This window comes from Myxine glutinosa, chromosome 1 (genome assembly GCF_964187855.1).
Source record: "Myxine glutinosa chromosome 1, kmMyxGlut1.1, whole genome shotgun sequence".
NCBI lineage: Eukaryota > Metazoa > Chordata > Myxini > Myxiniformes > Myxinidae > Myxine > Myxine glutinosa.
The window spans coordinates 11,600,644-11,627,844 of record NC_136261.1 but is presented as its reverse complement, the minus strand read 5'-3'; the positions used below and the strand labels follow the sequence as shown (position 1 = coordinate 11,627,844).

Below are 27,201 nucleotides of genomic sequence, written 5' to 3'. Positions count from 1 at the left end.
CAATCACATGGCGTACTATAAGTGGTCAAAGTTCAAAATGAATCGATCGAAAAATGAAGGCAGGGATCCATTTTAAAGGTTTTCATAAAATCCAATATGGCCGCCAGGTCACATGACCTATGACGTCATATTTATGACACGTATACAATCATGTATACATGAACCCGGATCATGATCGCACAAAAATTAAACACAAGGATATGGCATACAGTTCATAAAACATCAAAATCCGTACCTTTGTAATTAGACTGATGAACTGCATATGCCTGAAAATTAGGAAATAGACATGTAAATATTTCCTCTAATTGTCAAAAATAAGGTCAGAGTTCGATTACCCAACCCAGAAACATAAAATGGTGAACCTCGTGTAAATCTTGACAAAAAACTAAAAAACCAACATGTTTGACTCAAAAATGACCTTTAAGATGACCTTGAGGGTTGACCTTGACCTCGAATCATCAAAATAACATCATAATTGGATTCCTCGACCTCGAAAACCCCTGAAAAGTGGTATCGTACATGATTCCAACCCTTTTGGTTATTTAACTGATTTTCCTCTAATCCGGGTGGCGGCCATTTAGTATTTCGCCAATATGGGGCCCTCTGGGGGGGGGGGGGGGCGCCCGTCTTGGCGCCCGTCTTGGCGCCCGTCAAAAATCAAAAGAGTATGGCATGGGCAACATCTGGGCCAAATTTGGTGCTTTTGGAAGAATTTGAACCAAACGGCCCCAAAATATCCCTAAGGGCCCTGACTCGCACACATATAATGATTTATGGCTTACATATGTGCATCATTTTTTTCGAGATCAGATTCAAGATGGCCGACTAGTGGCCATTTTGTTACTTAAACGTGTCCCCAACCGTTTATTGAGCATGTTCCGATTTTGTTCAAACTTGGCACATGCAGAGCACATGACGGCAAATACGTGCACCTCACTTTATTTTGCGATTGATCAAAGATGGCCGACTGATAGATTGGTGGCCATTTTAGTGCAACAAAAAACCCGATATTGACGACGTCCTCGACCATTACTCGGACATGCATTTACAGATCTTGTTCAATCATGGCACACATATAATGATTTATGGCTTACATATGTGCATCATTTATTTCGAGATCAGATTCAAGATGGCCGACTAGTGGCCATTTTGTTACTTAAACGTGTCCCCAACCGTTTATTGAACATGCATGGTCCGATTTTGTTGAAACTTGGCACATGCAGAACACATGCCGGCAAATACGTGCACCTCACTTTATTTTGCGATTGATCAAAGATGGCCGACTGATAGATTGGTGGCCATTTTAGTGCATCAAAAAACCCGATATTGACGACGTCCTCGACCATTACTCGGACATGCATTTACAGATCTTGTTCAAATTTGGCACACAGATAATGAATGAAGGGTTACATACGCAGAAGATTTTGTTTTGTCATTTGACCAAAGGTGTCCGACTGACAGCTTTCATCTCCGTACAGCAAAATTACTGAAACCACGGCAGTGGGCTATTACATTTTATGTCTTTTCCTTTTTGTTTTATTGTATAACTGTTTTAAATAACTGTTTTATCAACAGTTCTATTGATGATATAATCTAAATAAGAGCAAATGGAAAGGTGAAGATATCAAGGTAGATTTTTGGGGGTATTCGGATCGGAGTCACCATTCAAGGTGGATAGTGTGCTCGGCTTTCAGGTATGGTGGTGGGTTTTGATAAATGTTCTCCATCCATCAGCATTGTTTGAGTCTAACTGTTGCACATTCTGAAATTATAGGCCCGGCCAAAGTACTTTTCCAACAGCGCAACTACCGTGCTTCATAACGGGCCTTGTCATTAGGCCTCACGTTTAACCTAGTCCCTGGACCACATAATAAGCCAAGCTGAAATTTCTTGTCAAAGGCTTAATGACCAAACCTCAAGCTGGGCCTAGACAGTGATTCTAGTCGAGGTCCCTCATCACTGACCTATTAATTGGAACTCAAAGAGGGAAGCGATGGCCCGAGCATGCAAAATCTCCGGTGAGGTGAGAGAAGTGCTATCCCTGGCCGATGTGGCCAGCACCAAGTTGAAGGATTCACAATCAACGGAGGGGTAGAAGTGAAGGTTGCAACTCACATGAGGAAGGGAAAAACAATTTGTGCTTCTCACATGCACGGCATGCCGCTTACCGCTCACCTAATCAAACACGTGCCCACTGACTGTTTCCCTTTCTTATTTCTCCTTGGCAATCAGCACTCGGTAACAACAGCCATTGTTGGAGAATGGAAAAGCCTCGCTCCAGATATTTAATTTGACACACAGGCCCGCCATTGTTCTCGTCCGACTCCTTGATTGAGTGTAATGTCTGCATTGTGTGTGAGGATGTCAGACTCTTTCAGAGAGAGACCGAAACCCACCAAGTCCAACCTGAAGAATTCCTTCAACTTAATGACTGCATGATTGATGGCAATCGAATCATCAGCTGGGAAGCATCCGTCATTCAGGTTTTAACCCGTCAATCCCAGAACTTCTCACTAGGGCAAGCGGACAACTTTAGATGTGTCCGTAGGTCATCTAATGGGCCTGGGGGGGAGATATAAACACATACACACACACAAGATGGGAGAACGAATGGGAGAGGGAAGCTTAGGGAAGATAAGAGGAAAATAAATAAATAACTGAGGTTGACCAGCAGGGGTTCTGCCCTGTTATTGCATCAAAGTGCTTGAAAGGTTGGTGTTACATCAAGCACCAAGTGATTGCTGGGAGAGGAGGTTGGGAGAGAGAGAGAGAGAGAGAGAGAGAGAGAGAGAGAGAGAGAGAGAGAGAGAGAGAGAGAGAGAGAGAAAGAGAAAGAGAAAGAGAAAGAAAGAAAGAAAGAAAATGGGCAGTGTTCTGACCATCCATCCCAAAGGGCAAAGGTCACTGGAGGAAAAGCTTAAATTGGTAACGTGCCTTGATTTCTCCATGCCAGGTTGCAGATGAAGTGGTGGATGATCCTCCAGAACATGTCGAGTGTGCAAATCCAAGGGAAGCAGATCGAGGAGTCACATTAAAGGAACGTTTAACGTTGAATCTCTCGGAGAGAAACAAATTGAACTCCGCGCTGGGAATTTTGTTGAGATTGAGTGAAATTTCCTCGTTTGATATCCCCGTACATTTACTCACACATGCTCGTTAAGTGCTTTGTCTAAAGCCACAGCACATCCTTGCAGATTGCCTCTCGGTGAGCAGCGCAGGCCCGCGCGCGCACGCGCGTGCGTCTTTCATTGAATCCAACGAACTCACGAAGCCTGAATGGAATGGTTTTGCGTTTCATCTCTATGGTTCACGATGACCAATGACGTGGAAGGAGAAAGGTGAAACAAAGTCTGCAGAAAATGGGTGTGGGATATGTAGGAAGAAATAATGAGGCAAATCTATCATACGCCAATTTATCCTTTGGGTGCTGCTTGCTGATCAAGGCCATCCTCTTTTGGTGTAAATCATTTAAAAGCGGAAGTGAACACATGAACATAATGAAGCACCTGCTGCAAGACCTGCCACACCCCGCCCCCCTGATGTGCCACACTGGCTACTTAGAGTCCTGAAGGATTCTACACCGGAGTCCGGAGGCAACCGTAAATTTCCACTCTTGTGGGTGCGCCAGAAATCGCAGAATACCTCGAGTATACAATGCGCACACAAATTGCATTGCGAGTGTAGACAAAAATCGAACACTGGACCATATGTGGACCCATCCAGATCATTAATTCAGAGAACTAGGCCATATATACAGGGTGAGTCATAAGTCCCATGACACCGTTTTTGCTGCTTCTACAAGATTTCTTTCTACCATTTATTTATACTGTTTGTTTCAGGTAATACAAAGGAATACATTAAACTAAGATGGCAGACATCAGTCCATTTTCAATAGAAGAGAGGCTGATATCAGTGGTGTGGTACCACCAGAGGAGAAACACAAACAAGATGATGAAACAGGTGCAAGAAGACTTTGAGGAGCGTTTTGGAAAATCAGCTCCTTCAAAATAAAATCTTCATATTTTGGGAAAAAAAGGAATTTCAGACTGGAAGTGTACTTGACAGCAAGCGCAGCGGATGACCAAAAAATTGTGATTTGAGAATTCAAAACATTAAAACATCCGTTCTCAGATCTCCGCAAACATCATTAAGGAAACGTTCTGCAGAGTTGGGTGTTTCGTATTCATCGTTACGTCACACAATGAAAGAAGACCGTTACATGAAACCATATAAACCAACTGTTATTTATGAATTGTCAGATGCCGATCATGAAAACAGGTTGACAGCTTGTGACGGACTACTGCAGCACTTTGATACAATTCCGAAAAGGTCAAACGTCAAAGGTTATGTTTAGTGACGAGTGTGCTGGTTACTTCAGTTTATCTCCATGCAATGTTACTTTTGGAGTGATGCTAATCCACATTATGTTGAATAAGTGCAAGACCATCCACCGCATCCTATGGTTTGGGTGGCGTTATCAGCCCAGCACCTCATTGGTCCTTACTTTTTTGATGCTTGGGTCAACCAGCGGTCATATTTTCATATGTTGGAGAATGAGCTCACACCTGAACTTGAAGGACGTGGACTAGCCCATGAGATTTATTTCCAGCCGGATGGACACCTCCGCATCATGCATGTGTGGTACAAAATGACCTCAATCAAATTTTTTGCATGATCGCATGGCATCTGTTGATGAACTGAAGCAACACATTCAGGAAGCATTTGGTACATAACACATGGTATTTTGGTACATAACACATGGTATTTTGGTACATAACACATGGTATTTTGGCACATAACACATGGTATTTTGGGACATAACACATGGTCTTTTGGTACATAATACATGGTATTTTGGAACATAACATGGTATTTTGGTACATAACACATGGTATTTTGGTACATAACACATGGTATTTTGGTACATAACACATGGTATTTTGGTACATCACACATGGTCTTTTGGTACATAATACATGGTATTTTGGTACATAACACATGGTATTTTGGTACATAACACATGGTATTTTGGTACATAGCACATGGTATTTTGGTACGTAACAAATAGTATTTTGGTTCATAACACATGGTATTTTGGTACATAACACATAGTATTTTGGTACATAACACACTAACACAGTATTTTGTTACATAACACATGGTATTTAGGTACATAAGACATGGTATTTTAGGACATAACACATGGTATTTTGGTACATAACACAGTATTTTGGTACATAACACAGTATTTTGGTACATAACACATTGTATTTTGGTACATAACACATGGTATTTTGGTACATAACACAGTATTTTGGTACATAACACATGGTATTTTGGCACATAACACAGTATTTTGGTACATAACACATAGTATTTTGGTACATAACACAGTATTTTGGTACATAACACAAAACACATGGTATTTTGGTACATAACACATGGTATTTTGGCACATAACACAGTATTTTGGTACATAACACATAGTATTTTGGTACATAACAGTATTTTGGTACATAACACATGGTATTTTGGTACATAACACATGGTATTTTGGCACATAACACAGTATTTTGGTACATAACACATGGTATTTTGGTACATAACACATGGTATTTTGGCACATAACACAGTATTTTGGTACATAACACATAGTATTTTGGTACATAACACATAGTATTTTGGTACATAACACAGTATTTTGGTACATAACACATGGTATTTTGGCACATAACACAGTATTTTGGTACATAACACAGTATTTTGGTACATCACACAGTATTTTGGTACATAACACAGTATTTTGGTACATAACACATGGTATTTTGGTACATAACACATGGTATTTTGGTACATAACACATGGTATTTTGGTACATCACACATGGTATTTTGGTACATAACACATGGTATTTTGGTACATAACACATGGTATTTTGGTACATAACACATGGTATTTTGGTACATAACACATGGTATTTTGGTACATAACACATGGTATTTTGGTACATAACACATGGTATTTTGTCGGTTTTCATACCGCACATGGAGAAAAATGATCTTGTGCCTTGACAATGGAGGATATGGATGCACTCGATGTCTAAGGAGGTATTGTAATAGTTGTAATACAGTAATATGTTGTTATTACTCCTGTTAATTTGTATTACTGTTATTACTGTAATATGGCATTACTCCCGGGGCTTATGGCTCACCATGGTCGATGGTATACACAAATCTTGTACAGCCGAAGCAGCTACAACCATGTCCTGGGACTTATGACTCGCCCTGTATATATATGAGAGACACAGACAGACAGACAGAGAGTATAAAAGGGGCCGTGTCTGTTTATCGTGTTATAACTTGAGAACGAATTTCAATAAATCCAACGACGGTGGATTCGGGTAACTCCCGGGAATGTTTGAGATTAAAAAAAAAAAAATCGTTTTTTTACAGGTACATGAAACACGCGTGTCAAAAGTGCAAATGCCAACACATGACGTTGGTTATCCCTGCATGGAGGGTAGGATCTCCCAGGAATCCTTCTTTGTTAACTTGAGATTGGATTTCAATGAAACTACTCTCAGGAAGTAAACATAACCAGTTATCCCTCTCCCTACAAAGATGTGTTATACACCACGTTCATTCCAAATCTTCACGATTCTCCACGAATCAAAATCATACAACTCATACTCATTTACATAAAAAAACTCTTCCTCCTTCATCATGTTCTTCACATATAATAATGCCGAGCCTCATTAAATCCCGTTTCTCATATCGATTATATCAGGCAAACGTTTGCTATATTCAATAGTTTTTCTTTCAATATTTCCATTTTTATATCGCCCTATCAAACACCATTTCCGAATATACACCGCCTATGAAAGCATCACAAAGAAGGTCGCTCGACAGTCTACAAACAAGTCTACAAACTCGACAGTCAACAAAGAAATTTTTTTGGTGTTCCCGTCAGCGAAGCGACGGGTCTTTTATTCTCGTATGTGTATATATGTACTGTATATATATATATATATGTACTGTATATATATATATATATGTGTATATATATGTGTATATATATGTGTATATATATGTATATATATATCTGTGCAGTGTCTGTGCTGTGTTGTCAATGAACTACTCCGTCAAACCTTTGTGAAATCGTACCAAACTTCTGGTATGCACCTATCTCTCCCATGTGTATGTCCTAAAGGATGTTTTTTCAAAAAAAAATTTTTCACTTTTTGTGTGGAGGATTTCAATGAGTGTCCTTCGAAAGATGTGATAAGTTTCCTTTGATGTTGAGTACATATATATATATATATATATATATATATATATATATATATATATATATATATATATATATATATATCTATCTATAATTCCAGTAATCTCTGTCTGTCTGTCTGTACGTTTGTTTGTTTGTCTGTGACCGCTGTTTCTCGACAACTACCGGTCCGATATACTTGAAACTTGCCAGGTATATTGCTGGGGACCCGAGGATGTGCCTTTTCAAGGTTTCATATTAATCGGACAATTACTTACCGAGCTATGTCCAAAAAACGATTCAACCAATCAGAGAGCAGCGAACGATCGCGTGTGCCGAACGTGGAGGACACACTCTGCCTCGGATGGCACATTTGAGAGCGTATTCATTTATTTCACGCTTGCAAACTATGTTGCCGTTAAACTATGTTTTACAACTAATAAAAACGAATTTGCGATTCATTCGCTTTCCTGCGCGTTTGTGCACGCGATGGCGATTGCTTTACCAAACTCCGGAAGCCGTTCGCTTTGGACCAAACCATTGCATGTAAATAGAGGGGGGGGGGGTTGTCACCACTCGCAAGCCGTTCGCTTTGGACCAAACCATTTCATGTAAATAGAGGGGGGGGATATAATTTTAGATATAGATATAGTACGGGCATGCCCTAGTATCTATAATTCCAGTAATCTCTGTACGTCTGTACGTTTGTTTGTTTGTCTGTGACCGCTGTTTCTCGACAACTACCGGTCCGATATACTTGAAACTTGCCAGGTATATTGCTGGGGACCCGAGGATGTGCCTTTTCAAGGTTTCATATTAATCGGACAATTACTTACCGAGCTATGTCCAAAAAACGATTCAACCAATCAGAGAGCAGCGAACTATCGCGTGTGCCGAACGTGGCGGACACACTCTGCCTCGGATGGCACATTTGAGAGCGTATTCATTTATTTCACGTTTGCAAACTATGTTGGCGTTAAACTATGTTTTAAAACTAATAAAACCGAATTTGCGATTCATTCGCTTTCCTGCGCGTTTGTGCACGCGATGGCGATTTCTTTACCAAACTCCGGAAACCATTCGCTTTGGACCAAACCATTGCATGTAAATAGAGGGGGGGGATTGTCACCGTACTCGCAAGCCGTTCGCTTTGGACCAAACCATTTCATGTAAATAGAGGGGGGGGGATATAATTTTAGATATAGATATAGTACGGGCAATGCCCTAGTATATATAATTATATATATATATATACATACACAGTTGTGGCCAAAAATATTGGCACCCTTGCACTTTTTTAAAAAGAACTCACAATTTTCTCTAAATATAAGTTGAAATTGACAAAAGTATTTGGTCTCCACAATTCTTTATTTCACTGTTAATATTACAGAACCTTTGTTTTTGATTCAGAACTTAATATATCCTTTCAAATCAGAAAATAAAAAGAAATGGCATTGACAAAATGATTGACACCCTTGACTTAGTATTTGGATGCACAGACTTTGGACAAAATAACTGCAGTCAAGCGCTTCCTATAGCCATGAATGAGCTTCCTACACCTCTCTACTGGCAGTTTGGCCTGCTCTTCTTGTGCAAACTGCTCAAGTTCTCCCAGATTTGAAGGGTGCCTTCTCCCACCTCCTGTTTTCAGATCTCCCCACAGGTGTTTAATGGGATTTAGATCTGGACTCATTGCTGGCCACTTCAGGACAGTCCAGCGTTTTGTCTTGAACCATTCCTGGGTGCTTTTTGAAGTGTGTTTGGGGTCATTGTCCTGCTGAAAGACCCATGATCTTTGACGGAGACCCAGCTTTCTGACAATGGGTTGAACATTGCCCTCCAACATGTCTTGGTAATCTCCTGATTTCATGATGTCATGCACACATTCAAGGTACTCAATGCCAGAGGCAGCACAGCCACCCCAAACCATAACTGAACCTCCTCCATGTTTAACTGCAGGGAAGGTGTTCTTTTCTTTGAAGGCTTCATTTTGTTTTCTGTAAACATAGAGATGATGTGCTTTACCCTCAGTTCTAATTTGGTCTCATCTGTCCACAGGACATTCTCCCAGTAGGATTTAGGCTTGTTCAGGTGTGTTTTGGCAAACTCCAGTCGGGATTCTTGAGTCTCTCTCTCAGTAGTGGGGTCCTCCTACGTCTCCTACCATAGAATCCCCTTTCATTGAGTTGGCGACGCATGGTGCAAGTTGAAACTGTCGTACCTTGTGTCGGAAGGTCAGCTTGAATCTGTTTAGCAGTTGATCGAGGTGCTTTCTCCACCATTCAAACAATCCTTTGCTGCAATCTTCGATCAAGCTTTCTCTTGCGGCCACGTCCAGGAGGTTGGCTACAGTGCCATGGGCCTTAAACTTCCTGATAACATTGCGTATGGTGGACACAGGAACATCAAGGTCTCTGGAGATGGACTTGTAGCCTTGAGATTGTCCATGCTTGGCTACAATCTTGTGTCTGACCTCCTTAGACAATTCTCTTGTTTTCTTTCTTTTCTCCATTCTCATTGTGGTACACACAGTGACATAAAACAGGAGAATGACTCCTTTCCCCATTCTAAGTGGTTGAAAGAGTGATTTGTATATTGCAGGCACCTGCAACTCACCACTGGTGAGTTCAATTCCAAAGTAAAGAAGAGTCACCTGCTTGAAATCTAATTATTTCTAACAACTTCTAAAAGGTGCCAATAATATTGCCGGGCAATTTTAGGATTTCTGTGTGGAACAAGCTAAGATTTAGTAACTTTTTCAGCTTTTTTTGTTTTGTTCCACTGCAAACCAAAGAAATACATTTGTGGACACCAAAATATTTTTTAATTTCAACAATTTTCTGGAAGAAATGGTGCATTATTTGAAAAAAGTGTAAGGGTGCCAATAATTTTGGTCATGACTGTCTATATATATGTCTATATATATATATATATATATATATATATATATATATATATATATATATATATATATATATATATATATATATATATATATATATAGACAGTCATGACCAAAATTATTGGCGTGCAAAATTATATATATATATATACATACACCAGTCCAGATCGTATTTGAATGACCAGACAAAAGGTGAGACCCATTCAGATCATATTTGACAAACTGGACCATATGTGGACCCCTTGCAGATCATATTTGAAGGACAGGACAACGCATGGACCTATCCAGATCATATTCGAAGGATAGTTCAACACGTGGACCCATCCAAATCATATTCGAAGGGCAGTTCAACAAGTGGACCCATCCAGATCATATTCGAAGGGCAGTTCAACAAGTGGACCTATCCAGATCATATTCGAAGGATAGTTCAACACGTGGACCCATCCAAATCATATTCAAATGGCAGTTCAACACGTGGACCCATCCAGATCATATTTGAAGGGCAGTTCAACACGTGGACCCATCCAGATCATATTCGAAGGGGAGTTCAACAAGTGGACCTATCCAGATCATATTTGAAGGGCAGTTCAACACGTGGACCCATCCAGATCATATTCGAAGGGGAGTTCAACACGTGGACCCATCGAGATCATATTTGAAGGGCAGTTCAACACGTGGACCCATCCAGATCATATTCGAAGGGGAGTTCAACACGTGGACCCATCGAGATCATATTTGAAGAACATGACCGTACGTGGTGGACCTGTGTGATTGTGTGATTTGTAAAAATGACCTCGGCGATGATTTTGTCGCTCATCAGTTCCCTAATGTGAACGAGATGTGCAGGAAAAGCATCAAATAAACACCATAGCTCTTTTGGCGAGCATAAGCTGCTTTTAAACGATGACCTTTCACGTGACCACGTGGCAACTTCATTTCCTTTTTCATCTTAACGAGGTTCGGCGGTTTGTTTTGGGACCGGGAGGGCTTTTTCTGGGTGAAAGCAGTTGTAGCTTTAATCGCGTTCAAAACGAGCAAGATTTCATTTTCATTAATCATTAAGCAAGCACTGCCACCCATTGTCTGTTTAATTGGGCAGGATAAGGTCATAAAGGGAATCTTTAAGAACATTCTCTCATAATGCGAATGTTGCGTCCTGCCTCCTGCTGCCCATCCAGCATGGCCTGGAAGGCTTTGAAACCCCAGGGAAGGAGGAGGGTCCAGGGTGGATGTTTGGGGGAGGGGCGAGATGTAAATAAGGTAACACTGAGCGGCTCTTATAATTGGTGCACGGTCATGATAGTCTGGTTGGCCATCTTTGGGTGACCTAGAGGTTGGGTGTTCCAGACTCGGATTCTGGGGTTCCAGTGATCTATTTGGGCTGTTGGGATGACTTAGACGTATGCATACTTGCCTCAAAGCTTTCTAGTTTGGGTTTGAATTCTGACCCAGCTATAAACTGCTGACCTGGTTTCTTCCTAAGTCATCAGTGTGTGTGCCATCTCTCGGATGAACGCTGAGCGTCTCTTCTGCCGGCATTCATTGGTGGACGCTAAATATCCGACGATATCCTTCACAAAGAGTGAGCGAGTTATCGTCGGCAACCTGAACAAATTACAAAATTCCTGCCACTCCCAATTGAAGACCCCTGGGTCGGAGTGGTGACCCACCTGGGATTGTAACCCTTACCCAGAGACAGACAGACGTTCCAGATCTGCACTCATGTGCGATAACGATAAAACAAGTCCCATCCTCCTAGGAATGCACTAGGTGGATTGCCATTGTCCTTCTAACTCATTTGCATCACAAAAAATGTCAATTTTATTGATTCCTCAGAGCGCACAACAAACTGGAGAGTTTGTAGAACACCTTACGCTGCATAGTCTTGAGAAAAAGTGACATGGAAGGGGTCTGGGAGCGGCAAATTTGATTGGTCGGGATAATGTAAAATGCCGTAATATTTTGTCCATGTACTGATAAACAGAATGGTTTTGTAAATGCTAATAAGGCGAGTTGTGTTCTATAGTGTTGAACGTTTTGTTAAATTGAAATAAAATGAAGATTTTAAAGGTTGTATAAAAAATAAAAAAAATTGGCTGTTCACCGCCGTTGATGCAGCATCTTTTACACCACCCTATCTAACACGTTACATTAGTTCTTCGCGCCTGTTGTTTGTGTCCTTTATGACGTCCATAAAAACAGAACGTTTCCTATTTGGAATGATTTTCAATTTTGTTTCACCGCCAGACAGATAGACAGACTAAAATAAAAAGGGACAAGATTCCGTACAATTTGCCAAATTCAGAGCCAAGTTTTGCAAAATTGCAGGTCCGTGTTCCGATTCTTGTTCGATTCATGTTCCCATTCGTGTTCAAAATATAACATTCAATTGAAATTAATTTCTCCCTCGATCATAAACTGAAGTCTGTACACAGACAAATGGTGCTTCGTGTGCAACCTGTGGCTTCTGGTTTGTATCATTTTCTGGGGGCACGGCTGTGCCACTGAGGCGATGCCCTCTATTACCAGTCTGCTGGTACTCATTTTGCCAACCTCGGAAACGACAGGCTGATTTTGCCAACCACCTGGTGTTGATTCAATGGAATGACAGGGTCTCAAACTCAGGACCCTCAGATCTCAACCTAGCCACCTTAACCCTAAAGCCAACACCAGGCTTCCAGACAAATTTAAGCAATATTGATTAACCACGTTTTTTGCTTCCTGCGTGGGGGGTAAATGTCCAGAGTTTGGTGATCACAAGACATGACCATCCGTGTAGGTCTCAGAGAGATCAGGCTGAGGATGCAGAGCATCTTTTAAATAAAATTAATAGGTGCATGAGATTAGAGGTTCCCAGACAAAGTCATTCAAATTATTGAGCTCATGCCCTCCTTAGTGTTCCTACCTGAGCAAATAACTCATCATGCTGGGATTCCAGGTTCAAAACCCATATACTGAGCCCGTACGTCCATTGGCCACAGACATCCTTGTATTTCAGGTAAAAGCACATCGTTGTCTTTTAATATCCAGGAGCCGAAGACCACCGTACAAACATTACAAAAAAAAACCCCAACACTGCACTGGACCAACTCCCTAATATGGTACGCTTGAAAATCCTGGCAGGTCCTTCATCTTTATCAGGCCCCTCGTCCACCTAAAGACGGACCCCCTGACGATCGTGTCCACTCGTGGGTGTCAAATGTTCGGCTGCCTTCGTAGACCTTTGCGTGCCGCTACCATAGCCAAAATCTTGTCTTCGGTAACATACGATGAAGCTTCTTCCCAGGGATGTAGAGGGGTGAATTCAAGTACCGTAGAGTTAACCTACGAGTCCCAAGGATACGTGACGGACTTCCGAGCTCCAACCGAGTTTTGAATAATTTTGTTTGATTTTTCTGTGTGACATCACCTGTGTCACTTGCGTTGTGTTTGAATCGCCCACCCGCTGCAGCTGGACACCATGATAGTATAACTTGGGGTTGAAATCCTTCACCTAGCGACAGTGCGGAGAGGATGGTTTGGGGGCACCACAACGGTGGTCGTTACTGGTGTGTCGGTGGTTGTTATTTGTCGTGGGTCAGCATGTGTTGTTATTGTCGTGATAACTGTATTATTTGGTGATAATGTTGCGATAACGCTTTCCAATTTGGGGGAAAAAACATTTGTCTCCTTTTTAGGGGGGATTTGGACCCATTAAGGATTTCCTTCATTCCAGGTTCTTCTCAACTAGACCAGTTATGTCTGTAAATGTCACGTCAATCTACATAGTTTTACCCACATTTCATTTTGTCCCCAAATGACCATATTTTCCTCAAAGTATTCCTCTTCCTTTTTATCTCTGGCCACAAATTCCATGTGGTCTACAATCCACAAGAGTCCACACGACCACGGTGCTCCCTGATATTGGTAAAGATAAATTGGGTATTCGGTAAGAGTGTGTGGCTGTTTTTGTTTTGCCAACCATCAGGATCTTCTGATGGCCTGATCCAAAAGGAAAGGCGACTGGCTACCATGATTACTCAGCTGAGTAGTCTTCGAGAGCAGCTCCTGGCAGCTCACGACGAGCAGAAAAAGCTAGCCAGCTCACAGCTCGACAAGCAACGGCAACAGATGGAACTCGCCCGGCAACAGCAGGAACAGGTGAGCTCCAGTCGAGGTCTGGACCTTTTTCGCGAGTTGGCGCTCGGGCTCGGACGTGGAACCGGCATTTGCTTTCGCCCGTTGGTGTAGTCAAAGACCGTGCCAAACGAGGTGTGTCACACAGACAATTTCACGACGATGTCTGATTAGTCGGTAATTGGAGACAAGTCAGGGATAGACCCCTGCTGGAATCCCAGGTTTCACCTTTTGGGGGGAAATCTGCAGGAAGTGTGGCATGTCGTACTTATTCTCACTGTGCATGAAAGTGCCTGGAAGTAAGGTGCCTTGGATTGCTCTCTGTCTCTCTCTGTCTGTCGATTTGTCTTTCTGTCTCTTCATTTCATGTTGTCTCTCTCTCTCTCTCTCTCTCTCTCTCTCTCTCTCTCTCTCTCTCTCTCCCTCTCTCCCTCTCTCCCTTTCTCCCTCTCTCCCTCTCTCCCTCCCTCCCCCTCTCCCTCCCTCCCTCTCTCCCTCTCTCCCTCCCTCTCTCCATTTCTATTTTTATGTCTCGCTTTCTATGTCTCTTTTTTATGTCTCTCTTTCTATATTTTTGTCTTTATCTGTTTTTTTCTCTGGTTTTCTCTGCATTGTTTCTCGTTGTATGTCTCTCTTTCTATGTCCCTCTTTCTATGTTTTTGTCTGCATCTGTCTGTTTCCATGCTTCTCTTTCTATGTTTTTGCCTGCATCTGTTTCTCTTTCTATATCTCTCAAATGTTTTTGTCTGCATCTGTTTCTCTTTCTATGTTTTTGTCTGCATCTGTTTCTCTTTCTATGTTTCTCTTCCTATGTTTTTGTCTGCGCTGTTTATCTTTGTATGTCTCTTTATATGTCTCTCTTTTTATGTCTCTCTATGTTTTTGTCTGCATCTGTTTCTCTTTCTATGTCTCTTTCTATATCTCTTTTATATATCTCTCTTTCTGTGCTTTGTCTGTCTGTTTCTCTTTCTATGTTTTTGTCTGCATCTGTTTCTCTTTCTATGTCTCTCTTTCTATGTCTCTTTCTATGTCTCTCTTTCTGTATTATGTCTGCATCTGTTTCTCTTTCTATGCCTCTCTTTCTATATTTTTGTCTGAATCTGTTTCTCTTTCTATGTCTCTCTTTTTATATCTCTCTTTCTGTGTTTTGTCTGCATCTGTTTGTCTTTCTATGTTTCCCTTTTTATGTTTTTGTCTGAATCTGTTTCTCTTTCTATGCCTCACTTTCTATGTCTCTTTCTATGTCTTTCTTTCTGTGTTTTGTCTGTCTCTGTCTCTCATTCTATGTTTCTCTTTCTATGTTTTTGTCTGCATCTGTCTCTCTTTCTTTGTTTTTTTCTGCATCTATCTCTCTATGTCTCTTTCTTTGTGTTTTGTCTGTCTCTGTCTCTCTATGTTTCTCTTTCTATGTTTTTGTCTGCATTTGTTTCTCCTTATATGTCTCTTTTTCTATGTTTTTGTCTGCCTTTATCTCTCTTTCGATGTCTCTGTCTCTTTCTATGATTTTGTCTACCTCTGTCTCTCTTTCTGTCTCTTTCTCTCTTTCTATGTCATTGTTTGTCTCTGTCTCTCTCCATGTTTTTTGTGTTTTTGTTTTTTCCTTCCAATCTATCTCTACCTATTTTACTTTTTGGTTGATTTTAGGTGGTGTATATCATTCGTCCAACTGTTCACCTGTTTTCCAGACAATGTAAAGCTTCTGCAGCCGATTGTTGATTATTTTAGGTTTTTGTATGTTTTTAGTCCGATTGTTTATTGTGGATCTCCTCGTGATCCATTTCCTCTTTAGCGAGATGCGTCTGACGAAGTGGTGCGTTGTTTGACTAGTGATGCTATACCTGGATTATTATGAACTGTTTTATTCTGGAAAATGTGAATAACACCATGGTAACTGGAGCACTATACAGGTGAATAACACCACGGTAACTGGAGCACTATACAGGTGAATAACACCATGGTAACTGGAGCACGATACAGGTGAATAACACCATGGTAACTGGAGCACTATACAGGTGAATAACACCACGGTAACTGGAGCACTATACAGGTGAATAACACCATGGTAACTGGAGCACGATACAGGTGAATAACACCATGGTAACTGGAGCACTATACAGGTGAATAACACCATGGTAACTGGAGCACTATACAGGTGAATAACACCATGGTAACTGGAGCACTATACAGGTGAACAACGCCATGGTAAATGGAGCACTATACAGGTGAATAACACCATGGTAACTGGAGCACTATACAGGTGAATAACACCACGGTAACTGGAGCACTATACAGGTGAATAACACCATGGTAACTGGAGCACTATACAGGTGAATAACACCATGGTAACTGGAGCACTATACAGGTGAATAACACCACGGTAACTGGAGCACTATACAGGTGAATAACACCACGGTAACTGGAGCACTATACAGGTGAATAACACCATGGTAACTGGAGCACTATACAGGTGAATAACACCATGGTAACTGGAGCACTATACAGGTGAATAACACCATGGTAACTGGAGCACTATACAGGTGAATAACACCATGGTAACTGGAGCACTATACAGGTGAATAACACCACGGTAACTGGAGCACTATACAGGTGAATAACACCATGGTAACTGGAGCACTATACAGGTGAATAACACCACGGTAACTGGAGCACTATACAGGTGAATAACACCATGGTAACTGGAGCACTATACAGGTGAATAACACCATGGTAACTGGAGCACTATACAGGTGAATAACACCATGGTAACTGGAGCACTATACAGGTGAATAACACCACGGTAACTGGAGCACTATACAGGTGAATAACACCATGGTAACTGGAGCACGATACAGGTGAATAACACCATGGTAACTGGAGCACTATACAGGTGAATAACACCATGGTAACTGGAGCACTATACAGGTGAATAACACCACGGTAACTGGAGCACTATACAGGTGAATAACACCATGGTAACTGGAGCACGATACAGGTGAATAACACCATGGTAACTGGAGCACTATACAGGTGAATAACACCATGGTAACTGGAGCACTATACAGGTGAATAACACCATGGTAACTGGAGCACTATACAGGTGAACAACGCCATGGTAAATGGAGCACTATACAGGTGAATAACACCATGGTAACTGGAGCACTATACAGGTGAATAACACCACGGTAACTGGAGCACTATACAGGTGAATAACACCATGGTAACTGGAGCACTATACAGGTGAATAACACCATGGTAACTGGAGCACTATACAGGTGAATAACACCACGGTAACTGGAGCACTATACAGGTGAATAACACCACGGTAACTGGAGCACTATACAGGTGAATAACACCATGGTAACTGGAGCACTATACAGGTGAATAACACCATGGTAACTGGAGCACTATACAGGTGAATAACACCATGGTAACTGGAGCACTATACAGGTGAATAACACCATGGTAACTGGAGCACTATACAGGTGAATAACACCACGGTAACTGGAGCACTATACAGGTGAATAACACCATGGTAACTGGAGCACTATACAGGTGAATAACACCACGGTAACTGGAGCACTATACAGGTGAATAACACCATGGTAACTGGAGCACTATACAGGTGAATAACACCATGGTAACTGGAGCACTATACAGGTGAATAACACCATGGTAACTGGAGCACTATACAGGTGAATAACACCACGGTAACTGGAGCACTATACAGGTGAATAACACCATGGTAACTGGAGCACTATACAGGTGAATAACACCATGGTAACTGGAGCACTATACAGGTGAATAACATGATGGTAATTGGACAGGTGAATAACACAGTGCCCACCTATTATCAATCGGTTTCAAACAATTGACTCGCACGGGTGGGTCACGTCTTTGCCAACATACAGAATCACCCCCTCCCCCCCCCCCTTTTCCTCCTCCTCTTCCTCTTCAACACTTCCTCTCTCTTCCCCCATTCCCCTCCCCCACCCGACTCGTTTTATGGGGCCACATGGCCGAGTAATAATAGGAGGCAGAGAATAAGATTATGTGATGTTATAAATGATGATTTACAGCCATATTGGATCACTTATGAAGAGACGCGCAAGATGGTGCCCAATGGACAATAATGCGGGAAGTTTGGTTGATTAATTATGTGGTTGGAAACCATGACAGCAATAGAGAATGAGGAGGAAGAAGAAGAAGAATGAGAGAAGATGAACACCTCCACTGTAAATGCTGTTCTCCTATGGGATACTTTTTCAAAACTTGGAGAACTTTGTTTATTCAGGAATCTCATTCATGATCAACATTCGTAGGCCTCGGATTTCCACGAATCTGCTTCTTCTTGACCCTTTCCCCTCCATTTGTGGAATTGATCCCCTTCTTCAATCTAGTCCTTCCAGGTGGCAGCTCACCACCTGTGTCAATCCCTGATATATCCTTAATCTTTTAACCTTCCATTCTCATTCGTCCATACCTTATGTACACCTATACCCCACCTCATTCATCCCCCACCTCATTCATCCCCCACCTCATTCATCTGTACATTATGTACACCTACCCCCCACCTCATTCATTCTGTACATTATATACACCCCTCTCCCACCTCATTCATCAATGTATGTCATGTACACCCAACTCCACCTCATTCATCCATGTACGTTATGTACACCATCCCCCACCTCGTTCATCCCCCACCTCATTCATTCAAGACAATCTGCTGGTTTCGTATTTTTCTTTTTACGTTTCAAAGTTAGGATGGCTGTTGTTGCTAGGATCATCAGCACCACCACCACCACCACCACCACCACCACCACCACCACCATCATCATCATCATCATCATCATCGTCATCATCGTCGTCGTCGTCGTCGTCGTATTCCAACATGTTTTGTAACACATTTAACTCGGAGTTCGCTGCAAAATTTAAACTTTACAGAAGTCGTTACAACTTTCAGATACAGTTCATAATTCTCCAACATATCTGATTGGTGGCCATTTCGAGTTACGCTTCTTCTTCAGAACCACTTAACTGACCAAAGCAAAACTTCATATGCAGATCACCAATGCTTGGAGTTTGTGAAGAAGTTGCTCCATGAAAATGACATCGCCTCCATCCAACAAACAAAGTGCTTACTTTCAAATAATTGTTGGAAATGAATGGAAAATGTATCAATACACGTGATCAGACACCACAATGCTTGGTGATCACCTAATGGATTATTTACATTTTTCCAAAGAGATTTAAAAGACCTTCTCCAAAACCGCTTAACTGACCGACATGAAACTTCAGATCCATCGTCCATTGGCAGGGGCCCTTCAAGTTCCTCCCGCTCAGGTTTCACGCTTTCTGTCTGACCTCCTATTTCATCTGATTGTAGCATGAATTTCCATCCTGGTGCTGCATCATGGAGCATGTTGTTGTTCAGAGGAAATGAAATACCTGCTGTGTCATGCATAATTGTGTACCATTGTGGAATTATGTATTTGACTGATTGCAAGGTCAGTGATACTGGTCGAAAAAAAATGAATTTGTCTATGATACCAGCCTAATGATTATTGTAAGAAAGATTATTTGGCCGTGATATAGGCCCAAGTGTAATTGGCTATGATTACTGATAAAAAATAAAGATTGAGGCTTGTTGTGATCAATAATGCAACGTAATGGTGATTGTCATCTTTAAAGATATTTGAACGGGCTGTGTGTGAGCTCTCGCTACTCTCGGCCCCGTGTCCTCACAGATTGCGAGGCAGCAGCAGCAGCTTCTCCAGCAGCAGCAGAAGATCAATCTTCTTCAACAACAAATCCAGGTTAGAGGTCACAACTGGGGCACGGTGGCGCAGCCAATACACTTCAGGGCCCGCACAGTCTAGGTTACACTGAATCTAACAAAACCTAACCTAACCTAACGCTAATCCTAACAACCTCAGGGCCCACGCACTCTAGGTTACACTGAATCTAACCAAACCTAACCTAACCTAACCTAACCCTAACCCTAACCCTAACCCTAACCCTAACCCTAACCCTAACCCTAACCCTAACAACACACTCTAGCTTCCACTGAATCTAACCAAATCTAACCGAACCCTAATCTGAACAACCTCAGGGCCCACACACTCTAGGTTACACTGAATCTAACCAAACCTAACCGAACCTAACCTAACCCTAACCCTAACAACCTCAGGGCCCACACACTCGAGGTTACACTGAATCTAACCAAACCTAACCAAACCTAACCTAACCCTAACCCTAACAACCTCAGGGCCCACACACTCGAGGTTACACTGAATCTAACCAAACCTAACCTAACCGAACCTAACCTAACCCTAACCCTAACAACCTCAGGGCCCACACACTCTAGGTTACACTGAATCTAACCAAACCTAACCGAACCTAACCTAACCCTAACCCTAACAACCTCAGGGCCCACACACTCGAGGTTACACTGAATCTAACCAAACCTAACCGAACCTAACCTAACCCTAACCCTAACAACCTCAGGGCCCACACACTCGAGGTTACACTGAATCTAACCAAACCTAACCTAACCCTAATCCTAACAACCTCAGGGCCCACACACTCTAGGTTACACTGAATCTAGCCAAACCTAACCTAACGCTAATCCTAACAACCTCAGGGCCCACGCACTCCAGGTTACACCAAACCTAACCAAACCTAACCTAACCCTAACCGTAATCCTAACCATAACTCTAACCCTAACCCTAACCCTAACCCAACCCTAACCCTAACCCTAACGTTCCGTCGTTCCGAAGCTTTCTAGGAAGTGCATCAGGAGGTTGCTCCGTGTGTCCCAATCATTTATCATCTGGTCAACACCCTTGACCAAGTCTCGGCAGCTGGACCAATTGTGTCCGACTCATTGACTTGCACCGAACGCCCTTTCGTCGGATGTCACAAGCATTGTTGTGGACGGAGTGGTGCGCTCGGTTGCTCGGTTGCGGCGAACGTTCAGAACCGCGAAGCCTTGTGAAGCCTCGGAAGGAAAAGTTTCACCTGAAATGCTGACAGATCCCCGTTTCTTGTTTGTTTGACGCAACCAAAATGGTGGCCAATTAGGGCACACAAATTGCACATAATGCTCGGGATTGTCACGTCTGCGGCACACTATTAGCATGTGCATGCGGCAAGAACCGGAGAGCCTCGCGTGCTGCCGTGTCAGATAACAATTTTCGAAGCTTGTCATTTCTTTCTTTTTTAACCCGAACAAAACTTCCGCTTACATTTTTCTTTTTCCCTTTTCACCGTAATAGTGAGTAAATAGACAAACGCCCTCGGTCCAGGAACAATTTGTTTAGAATTCCTGGCTACGCGGCGTCACGGGTGCCATGTAAATTGGGCTTCGGGCCTCCCGACCGCTCTGGCACATGGCCGGTCATGGTAGAACTGCTGTTCCCAGGCGGTTTTTTTTCCCAAACAATTAGAAACACGAACAAACAGCCCAACCCTGAGGAAGAAAGGGAAAGGGGAGAGAGGGGGACGGTGGGAGTTTGGGAAGTAACGCAGGCAATCTTTGGAGATTTTATTTTTTACGGATTCCTCTTGTTGGAGATTTATTCGCGTTTCTCTCTTCTTATCTACACATCTCCTTCCCCCTTTCACATATCTCTCACTCTCTCTGCTTTTGTGCTTCTGTTCCCGCTCAAAATCCATTGTTGGCATCGCTTCCCCCATCTTCTTCACTCCGTCACTCTCGCCCTGTGTCAGTGCCAGCGACGAACAAAGTGTCATTGTCTCTCCGTACCCCCTTTCGTTCCCCCACCCGCCAGGCCTCTGTTCTCACTTTACTCTGGGGAGATTGCAATGGAGGAAGGGATCGGGGAGGTGGGGGGCAGCCCACAGTGAGTGGGTGTACGATGGGTATACTACGTCAGGCGAGTTAACGGCGATGGGAAAATTCTCCTTTCGCTCGCATTCTCTTGGGAAACGCCTGTAAATATCTGTTGCTTTGTGGAAGATGTTCTTTCGAAATAGCCACAGTCTGTCCGAGCTGGCACAAGTGTGCCTTTTCTGGCGACTTGTGATTGTGTCATCCATTGTAGTTTGAAATTCTTTCGTTCTGAGAAGGCCTCAAGCCTGAGAAGCTGAGGACGAGCGCGGCCGACGCTTCTTCGGGAATCCGACGCGCCATGTAAGAGCATTTCCGATCGCTAAATCAATAGCTCGACGACGTTTCTACACCGACATGGCACCCTACCTGGGCCAACTACCAAATTCAAGAATTTTAAGCGAATCAGAAAAAGGATGACATAACGCTCGATGACCGGCATGTCACCTGGAGGCTCGCGGTCGTGCTCGAACTCACCATCGTTGTCCGCGTCACCTGACACGGGGGCTGACTTCATATTACCCAAAAGCATCAAATGTATTATCGGCCTCGCCGAGAGTAATTTTCACCGCATAAGGGGAGCAAATGGTACCGGTCTCCAGGTAATGACGATGCGATGTTCAGGCTTGTTCGCTCGTAACGCTCCGCTAACAATTTCTCAATTTCTACGTATGGTGATTCTATTTTGCAGAAATGGCTTCCATCTCTGGGACTTTTCATTTTCACTTCATATCATATCAACATGCGGGCCAGGTGTCGTGATAATAACCTATTTCTTATTTTAATGTAGGCCTTGTAACTTTTTGGTTGGTTTACCTGTATGGTGGAGAAAGTTCTGGTGCGTCGACGAGACTGGTACTTTAAGTGTCACTGGTAATGCACCATTTTGCAATCAGGTGACACACCCATGAGTACTCGACTCAAATTTTTGAGAGGTCGTGTCATTGGGTGGAATACCTATATCTCTGAAGGCTCATGTCGATCTGCGTCGGTGGACAAGATTAACAAGGTGAATTTGGAGAGGAAACAGCAGAACCGATAGTCGATTGTCTGCTAAACTCTGTCTTAAGAGAGATGTAACTACCTGCAAACCAGATGCACTTCCAGTCACGATTTTCTTTCACACCTGGTGCACTTTTAGCCCTGTGTTTCTGGCATCCCAGCACACTTTTGGTCATGTATGTTTGCCACCCCTGGCATCCTGAAATCCTGCATGTTGAATACCTCGCACACTATTTCTCCTGTATACCTGGCACACTCTTTGTCCTGCACGTTGAATACACCTGGCACACTCTTTGTCCTGTACACCTGGCACACTTTTTGTCCTGCATGTTGAGCACACCTTTAACGTTTCTAAGTCCTGTGTTTTTACCCGCTTACTTTTGGGTCATTTTGGTAAATCCGAGGCCTTTCCCTCCAAACTTGGTGTAGATTTCACCTTTTATATTTTAATTCAACATTGTCGCATCATCCATCGGGAGTGGTGGCCCAGGTAGGGTAATGCTGGTATGGAAAGAAAGGATGGGAGTAATATGGGAAGAGTTGGAATGGGAGTAATATGGGAAGAGTTGGAATGGGAGTAATATGGGAAGAGTTGGAATGGGAGTAATATGGGAAGTTAGAATGGGAGTAATATGGGAAGAGTTAGAATGGGAGTAATATGGGAAGAGTTGGAATGGGAGTAATATGGGAAGTTAGAATGGGAGTAATATGGGAAGAGTTAGAATGGGAGTAATATGGGAAGAGTTGGAATGGCAGTTCTCACGACGTGAGAAGTCATGGGACTCTTATTGACATTACACAGGAATATTTGCCGCATCACCATTCCATGACTTGTCGGGCCTTCTCTCGTTTTGGTCGATTGATGGTAACCTCATCCCATAATCGGAGTCTGTGCATATAAACGAATACCTGCTAAAAGTGTTGAATAGGCAAAAGGTGGTTTCTCGACCATTCCACGCATAGTGCACCCTCTAGAGTCTATATCCTGCCAGATGAATTGGTCATTGTTACCAAGACCAAAATCACCCCAAGACCATCCCATCTACCTGAACAATCTGTGTCCGTACTCATCACTCCACAAAGACGTTTCCACATTTAGATATCCGATAACAACCATCCATTGGACGTTGTTACCAAGTCATATGCGGGGAATTGACCACAACTATAAAAGGTTTGCACATGGCTGGTTCAAACGCAGCTGGATCACATGCATCTGGATCGCACGTGGCTGGATAAAACGCAGCTGGATCACATGCGGCTGGATCACACGCATCTGGATTGCACGTAACTGGATCACATGTGGCTGGATCGCACATGGCCGGATCGCACATGGCTGGATCAAACTCAGCTGGATCACACGCAGCTGGATCGTATGTGGCTGAATCACACGCATCTGGATTGCACACGGCTGGATCGCACACCGCTGGATCACATGTGGCTGGATCGCACGTGGCTGGATCGCACGCCGCTGGATCGCACGCCACTGGATCACACACCACTGGATCACATGCGGCTAGATCGCACGTGGCTGGATCGCACATGGCTGGATCGCACATGGCTGGATCGCACGCTGCTAGATCGCACACTGCTGGATCACACGTGGCTGGATCGCACGTGGCTGGATCGCACGCGGCTGGATCGCACGGGGCTGGATCGCACGGGGCTGGATCGCACGGGGCTGGATCACACGCCGCTGCATCGCACGCCGCTGGATCGCACGCCGCTGGATCACACGCCGCTGGATCGCATGCCGCTGGATCACACGTGGCTGGATCACACACATATGGATCGCACGCGGCTGGATCACACGTGGCTGGATCGCACACGTCTGAATCACACACGGCTGGATCACATGCGGCTGGATCACACGCGGCTGGATCACACGCGGCAGGATCACACGCGGCTGGATCACACGTGGCTGGATCGCATGCGGCTGAATCACACATGGCTGGATCACACGCATCTGGATCGCACGTGGCTGGATCGCACGCGGCTGGATCACATGGGGCTGGATCACACATGGCTGGATCGCACGGGGCTGGATCACACGGGGCTGGATCGCACGCCGCTGCATCGCACGCCACTGGATCGCACGCCGCTGGATCGCACGCCGCTGAATCGCACGCCGCTGAATCGCACGCCGCTGGATCGCACGCCGCTGGATCACACGTGGCTGGATCACACACATATGGATCGAACGCGGCTGGATCACACGTGGCTGGATCGCACGCGGCTGGATCACACACGGCTGGATCACATGCGGCTGGATCACACGCAGCTGGATCACACGTGGCTGGATCACACGCGGCAGGATCACACGCGGCTGGATCACACGTGGCTGGATCGCATGCGGCTGAATCACACATGGCTGGATCACACGCATCTGGATCGCACGTGGCTGGATCGCACGCGGCTGGATCGTACGGGCTGGATCGCACGGGGCTGGATCGCACGCTGCTGGATCGCATGCTGCTGGATCGCCCGCCACTGGATCACATGTGGCTGGATCACACGCATCTGGATAGCATGCGGCTGGATCACACTTGGCTGGATCACACGCATCTGGATCGCACGCGGCTGGATCGCACGTGGCTGGATCACACGTGGCTGGATCGCACGTGGCTGGATCGCACGCGGCTGGATCGCACGGGGCTGGATCACATATGGCTGGATCGTACATAGCTGGATCGCACAAGGCTGGATCACACGGGGCTGGATCGCACGTGGCTGGATTGCACGCGGCTGGATCGTACGGGCTGGATCGCACGGGGCTGGATCGCACGCTGCTGGATCGCATGCTGCTGGATCACACGTGGCTGGATCACACGCATCTGGATCGCACACGGCTGGATCGCACGTGGCTGGGTCACACGTGGCTGGATCGCACGTGGCTGGATCGCACGCGGCTGGATCGCACGGGGCTGGATCACATATGGCTGGATCGTACATAGCTGGATCGCACAAGGCTGGATCACACGGGGCTGGATCACATGTGGCTGGATCGTACATAGCTGGATCGCACAAGGCTGGATCGCACGCCACTGGATCACATGCCGCTGGATCGCATGTGCTTGGATCGTACCTGTCTTGTGACATTCAATGGAATTGAAGTCTTGTCGTATTCTACTTTTTTTTTCCTGACGTCACAATGACCTCCCTAAACATACAGTGATAGGATTTTGGTGTGACGTAAGAGTCTCAATTGTTCCAAAAATATATTGCAGAATTCCCTTCTCTGTTGAGGCCAGGTTTAAAAATTGTGCTCCAGAGAGATAGTCAGTGGGTGGTATTCTCTGCCATCTTGCGTTCCTTGTGGGTTGTTCTGATGGAGGTGTTCACTCTCCGAAACTGACACCTTTTTGCCATTCCTCATTGACACTCTTCCTGGTTTTCAAACTAATTATATGAGACTGTTCCCTGACTATAAATTCGGATTCTGATGGGGGCAAGGAGAGGGCGTTGGATGCAGGTAGTGTGCAGGTTGTGTGATGTCTGCCGCATGTTGAAAATGTGGAATGTCGCACCCCGTTTAGATTATCTCCCATTCTCCATCATGCTCCTTGCCTCACCCCACCTCTTATCCCAAACCTCATCCCAAGTTTTATGGAACAATTTATGTCCTGGCAGGTAGATACTTGCCATTTGTTTTCTCGACTCGAGCTTTAATGTAACGCCATTTGTGGATCAATTTTGAATCTTAATGGCCGATGTGGACGGAGCTGTGGCGTACGCACTCAACATTCGCTCGTCATGCAGTGTCTGTGAACCGGAAGTACCACTCATGGCTTATTAAAACCCGCCATTAGATGGGCCTACGTGGTTTGAAAATCAAAACTACCCTACGTCAGTGACTGGGAGCATTAAACGAAGATGTTAAGCGCATCAAACGAAGTTCCAATGGGAAATCCCTAAAATTGGAGTTCAATTGACGATGAACAGGTGTGTTGAGAGAGCCCAGGTAAACAACGATTGTCCAGGCTGTTATCATAATCTCGTGATTTCAATCCTCGTGGATACTTCCGGTGAGACTCGTAATAATTTAATTATCCAATTATCTTCGGGATCC

The 27,201-nt window shown here is 44.0% G+C and overlaps 1 protein-coding gene across 2 annotated transcripts in view; it reads left to right on the top strand.

Annotated features, from left to right (window-relative positions):
- Positions 1–27,201, top strand: part of LOC137421293 (transcription factor Sox-6) — a 474,574-nt gene that overhangs the window by 274,416 nt on the left and 172,957 nt on the right. For both annotated transcript variants that reach the window (XM_078781950.1, XM_078781989.1), the window contains exons 5-6: positions 14,136–14,308; positions 20,029–20,097. In XM_078781950.1, the coding sequence (XP_078638076.1) occupies positions 14,136–14,308; positions 20,029–20,097 (242 nt within the window). The remainder of the gene's footprint in view (positions 1–14,135; positions 14,309–20,028; positions 20,098–27,201) is intronic.